Consider the following 5,910-nt stretch of genomic DNA (forward strand, 5'->3'; position numbering starts at 1 on the left):
CCTCCAGGCTGAATTTAGGGTTCGGGGAGTGACCTCTTCCCAGGCTTTGTCAATGAGGTTAATGCAGTGGAAAACATTAAAATGTTTCTTCCAGAACTCTTTCAAAGTCAAGGATGTCTCTTCAGTGACATTAAAACACCTAGTGAAGAGCGCCTTTGTGTACAGCTTCTTGAAGTTGCAGATGACTTGCTGGTCCATGGGCTGCAGAAGTGGTCTGTTGGGGGGGAGGAACTTTACCTTGATGAAGTCATACTCCACATCCATATCATCCACCAAGGCTGGAGGGTGTGCCGGGGCATTGTCCATCAGAAGAAGGCACCTTTCAGGCAGCTGGTTATCAGAAAGATATTTTCTGATGTGGGTGCGAACACCTCGTGCAGCCATTCCATAAGCAATTGCCTTGTGACCCAAGCTTTGGCATTGGCTCTCCACATGACGGGCAGTCTGGCCTTGTTCACATTTTGTTCCCTAAATGCACGGGGGGTCTGAGAATGGTACACCAGTAGTGGTTTTATTTTCAGATCGGCGGATGCGTTGGCACACAGCAAAAGGGTCAATCTGTCCTTCATGGGCTTGTGCACTGGTAATGCCTTTTCCTCCTGCGTGATATAGGTTCTGTTCGGCATTTTTTTCCAGAAGAGCCCTGTTTCATCACAGTTGAACACTTGTTGAGCAACGTATCCTTCTGTCTTCATGAATTCTGCAAATTCTACCTTGGAGGCTTCTGCTGCGGCCTTGTCAGAACTGGAAGCCTCACCATGTCTAATCACACTGTGGATGCCACTTCTCCTGCAGAATTTTTCAAACCACCCCCTACTGGCTTTAAATTCGTCACTTGCTGCACTTGTAGAGGGGCTTCTTTGCAGTAAACCACTGTGCAATTTCCTGGCTTTCTCACAGATCATAGCTTCACTAACGCTATCACCTGCCAGTTTTTTCTCATTCTACCACACCAACAAAAGTTTTTCCACCTCTTCCAGCACTTGCGGCCTCTGCTTGGTTAACATTGTTACTCCTTTTGCAACATCAGCTCCTTTGATGGCGGCTTTGTTTTTCAAAATTGTCGAGATTGTTGACTTTGTCATCTTGTACTCCGAGGCCAGATCATTCACACGAATACCACGGTCATGCTTTTCTACAATTTCCTTCTTCAGCTCAATGGTTATTTTCTTCACAACCTTGCTGTTACCTTTAATACTGCTCTGCACTTTCTTTTTGCCACCATGCTTGCGCTGCACATTCTTGTCACCTGCATTTCCACTTTGCACATTCTCACTTGCATTTCCACTTGGCACATTGTCACCTGCATTTCCACTTGGCACATTGTCACCTGCATTTCCACTTGGCACATTGTCACCTGCATTTCCACTTGGCACATTGTCACCTGCATTTCCACTTTGCACATTGTCACCTGCATTGCTGTTCTTGTCACCTTCATTGCTGCTCCGCACTTTCTTCTTTCCACCATGCTTCTTGGGAGCCATATTGGGAGTCCAGTACAGTACTGTGCAGTAAGCACTCAAACGGGGAACTTTACTGTAGAATACAGTAAGTACTGTACAGTAAGTACTGTACAGTATTGTACAGAAGTACTGTACAGTAGTACAGTACGTGCTAAAAAGCACACCAACGGAACGTTAAGGGCCTCAGATCTCCCAACAAGCGCATAGCAGTGCTCAGACATTTGAAACGTCTGAAAGCTGACATCGCGATCCTGCAAGAGACGCACCTGGAAGCCAAGGACTTCCATCGCATGCGAAAATTATGGGTAGGACAGGTTCTGGGCTCCCCTGCAGTTAAGGGTAAGGCGGGCGTACTGATACTCATACATAAAAACCTTACTACAACTTTAAAATCTTCTATTACGGATGATGCTGGCCGGATAGTTGTGTTGCACCTGGCGACCGCCCTTCATGAATGGGCGCTGGCCGGGATATATGCTCACAATGCTCCCTCGGAATCTTTTTTCCAGTCGGTTACTCGCACTTTGGCCCCGTACCTACACCTCCCGCTACTAGTGGCGGGTGACTTCAACACACTGATGCACCCCACGGAGGACAGGTCCTCGGCGAAAGACATGCATCTACACAGGCCCCCACGTCACTCCCTCCTGCTGAGGGATTTTGTGGATAGTATCCAACTCTCTGATGTCTGGAGACTTAACAACCCAGAGGGCAAAGAATATTCATTCTATTCAAATCCCCATCACACGCTTACGAGAATTGATTACATTTTTGCTAACCCTAAAATGCTCCCCTATACGGTATCTCCGCGAGTACATGACATAGCCGTGTCTGATCACGCCCCCTGGTCTCAGTTAACCTCACGATTTACTCGACGGTAACAGCTGCCAAATGCTGGCGGTTCCCATCCTTTCTAACTAAAGATCCTGGTATTGCCTCACTCATCAGGGAGGTCTGGGCGGATTTTGTACTCCTCAATGATTCCCCAACGGTCTCCCCCGTACTCTTGTGGGAGTCGGGGAAAGCCGTGCTCAGAGGACGTATTAAATGCGAGAAACACCGATGAAAACAGAGAACGCTGGAGCAATGCCAAGGCAGCTTTCGACGGTTGGGCGACGAAACGGGAATTACTTTACAAATCGCACCAGGATTGGAAATATCACTTCTTCGGGAATAAATCAGGCAAATTGTTGGCCTCTCTTTGCAGAGGACCGTTTACTCCGACACAAGTCTCTGCCCTTAGAGATGCAGATGGTAACAGGGTAGAGGATCCCCAAGACATAAATGACGTCTTTGCTAAGTTTTATCAATCCCTATATAGTCAAGAGCATATGAACGAGGACACTGCCTCGGACTGGCTTTCCAAAGTCCCCCCTCCCGCAAGTCACTCGGGAACAACTATCACAATTAAATGCGCCCCTGTCCCTAGAGGAAATTATTAAGGGCATCAAATCTCTCACGCCAGGTAAATCCCCCGGCCCTGACGGGTACACCCCGGATTTTTATAAGTTAGCGGCTGACGCGGTTGCACCGATGCTGCAACTAGTGTACAACCATATATTAGATGGTAACCCTTATCTTCCCACAGGTCATCAAGCCCATATAAAATTGATATATAAGAAAGGGAAAGACCCTCTAGATCCCGGCTCCTACAGGCCAATCTCACTCCTAAACGTGGACTCCAAGCTGCTCTCCAAATTAATGGCGGACAGATTGGCGTCCATAATGCCCTCTATTATTCATCCCACGCAATAGGGGTTCACAAAAGGCAGATCTGCAACATCAAATATTAGGAAGGTATTATTGGCTCTAGAGGCTTCCAAGGCGGACCCGAGCACAGATGCGGCGATAATTACTCTTGATGCCGAAAAGGCTTTTGATAACGTGAATATCCAATGGCTGGATCAAGTCATCACTAAAGTAGGCTTCTCGGGCAAATTTTTGCACTTAATTAGGATGATGTACGCGAGTCCGCAGGCGCAGGTGGTGATAGCGGGTCAAATCTCTCCCTTGTTCCGATTGTTCAAGGGGACGAGGCAGGGATGCCCGCTCTCGACTCTACTGTTCAATTTAGCTCTAGAGCCCCTCTCCAGGTATTTGCTCTCTCATCCCGATCTTCGGGGCATAAGAGTGGGCACGGAGGAACTGCGCACCGCTATGTTTGCGGACGACGTGCTTATCTTCACGTCAGATCCAGGTCACGACCTTCCCTTGATCCAGGCCATTTTCGCCGACTACCGTTTGTGCTCGGGTCTTCGTATCAACTTCCACAAGAGCGAAATATTACCCCTGAATACGACGTGCACCCCACAGTGGGCGTCGTCGTCAAGCCTGCGTGTAGCATCCACACACATCACCTATTTAGGAGTCAAAATAGGTCGCTTTCCCTCTACCATATATCGCTTAAATTTTACGCCAGTACTTGACAAGATGGTAGCCGAGCTAAAATCCTGGGCTAACTTGCAACTTTCCTTATTTGGCAGGTGCCACCTGTATAAAATGACCACCTTCCCCAAACTTTTATATCCCATGCAGACGATCCCGATTTTGCTAAAACATTTGGATATTAATAGACTCCACAAAGAAGTATCCCGTTTTATTTGGCAAGGGAAAAGGCCTCGTATCTCCCTCAACAAGCTGCATATGTCTAGGAGGGATGGGGGGTTGATCTTCCAAATACGAGAATTTACAACCTTGCGTGCCTTCTGAGAGGCTGCCTGGACTGGATCAGCAGGGAATCGCGGTATACAAATTATTCAATGGAGTCCCAAATGGTTGCTCCTCATGACCTGGTCGCGTTGTTGCACTGTGCGACAGGGGATGTCCCCAACGCTCTCCGCCACAATAACCTGATTAGAGATACGGTGGCAGCCTGGAGAGAGGTGAGGAAGAAGTTGGGATCCTCCCAACGCCTGTCCAGATATCTTCCCATCCACAACCATCCTGGCTTCCCACAGGCGCAGCAACATTCGGCCTTTGGGACCTGGTCCCAAAGGGGGATAAAATTGATAGCGCAGCTTTTTGACGTGAGTACTGGGCTTCCTCTAAGTTATAACTCTTTTGCCGAGGCACACGATCTGCCGAAAGGTCACTATCTGTATTTCAGGCAATGTATAAGCTTTGTAAATGATTTGTGTCGTACCTCCTCTTTACGATTCCGCCCTAACCTGATAGACCAATGGATTGTACAGGGTTAACACAGGATATCGCAGTTGTATAAGGCTCTACACCAAGAACTCTATCAGGGGGTCTGTGCACTCCGTCGCTAAATCCTGGAATAAACTGCTCAACTCACCTGACGCCCAATCCAGGATCTTGAAGGGCTACCTGACAACTCGACAACATGTAACCTGTGAATTCTGGAGGGAGCAACAGTTTAAAATTCTCCATGGAGCTTACTACCCTCACATCCGATGGTCGAAAGACCCGGCACATCATCTCTGCACTCTCTGCAAAGAGCGTTATCCTTCTCTACTGCATAAGTTATGGCTATGCCCTCAGATATCATCATTTTGGGACAAAACATTACGCTATATTACTAGAATGATGGGGGTGTCCATCCCTAAAGATATCTACCCACTAGTGTTCAATTGCCTAGATGAGGAAAGTCTACTGATGCCAAAAGACTCCAGGAAGCGCATATCACAATTCAAGCCATGGTTGGTCAACTGCCTGATGGCAGCCCGCAGATTGATTCTGCGTCACTGGATGTCAGACACCACCCCCACTATTGCTGAACTTTCCTCTGATCTCACCTCTTTAAAGTGGAGTTCCACCCATTTTGGAACTTTAGATCTATGTAATCCCCTTTAATACGGCTTTTACCAATGGAAACTTTTTTTTTTTGCTAGTAAATACCTTAATTTCTGCTTTATTCCTCCTCTCCTCACTTCCGGGTCCGATCGGCGATGACGTCATTTGGCGATTCGCAGTGTCTGCTGGGATGTATTCTATTCCAGAAATCTCGCAGTAGCTGAGCTGTACTGAGCCGTGCCTGCCCCGCCTCCGCCCCGCCTCCTCTCATTGAGTTGTATTGTATGCAATGTATTAAGGCTGTTCTCTGCCCAGCCTCCGCCCCGCCTCCTCTCATTGAGTTGTATTGTATGCAATGTATTAAGGCCGTTCTCTGCCCCTCCTCCGCCCCGAGGCGGGGCGGAGGCGGGGCAGAGAACGGCCTTAATACATTCATACAATACAACTCAATGAGAGGAGGCGGGGCGGAGGCGGGGCAGAGAACGGCCTTAATACATTCATACAATACAACTCAATGAGAGGAGGCGGGGCGGATGCGGGGTGGGCACGGCTCAGTACAGCTCAGCTACTGCGAGATTTCTGGAATAGAATACATCCCAGCAGACACTGCGAATCGCCGAATGACGTCATCGCCGATCGGACCCGGAAGTGAGGAGAGGAGGAATAAAGCAGAAATTAAGGTATTTACTAGCAA

At 48.2% G+C, this 5,910-nt stretch overlaps 1 protein-coding gene across 1 annotated transcript; it reads right to left on the reverse strand.

Moving 5' to 3' along the window:
• Window positions 1–734: 734 nt before the first annotated feature.
• On the reverse strand, window positions 735–1,498 carry LOC309561027 (uncharacterized protein). The gene is made up of 2 exons (XM_082264742.1): window positions 1,385–1,498; window positions 735–1,303 (listed from the first exon to the last, which is right to left on the reverse strand). Exons 1-2 carry the CDS (start codon window positions 1,482–1,484, stop codon window positions 945–947), a joined length of 459 nt encoding a protein of 152 aa, XP_082120868.1. The 5' UTR covers window positions 1,485–1,498; the 3' UTR covers window positions 735–944.
• Between the last annotated feature and the right edge of the window lie 4,412 nt (window positions 1,499–5,910).

The sequence above is a fragment of the Pelophylax lessonae genome, assembly GCF_965119305.1.
Source record: "Pelophylax lessonae genome assembly, chromosome: 8".
Taxonomy (NCBI): Eukaryota; Metazoa; Chordata; class Amphibia; order Anura; family Ranidae; genus Pelophylax; species Pelophylax lessonae.

What these genes read in the sequence shown, in the direction of transcription:
- LOC309561027 (XM_082264742.1), bottom strand. Translation starts at nt 1,484, where the DNA reads ATGGCTCCCAAGAAGCATGGTGGAAAGAAGAAAGTGCGGAGCAGCAAT. An exon ending in TGTGCAAAGTGGAAATGCAG is followed by an intron (nt 1,304 to 1,384) that starts GTGACAATGTGC and finishes GTGGAAATGCAG; the next exon opens with GTGACAATGTGCCAAGTGGA.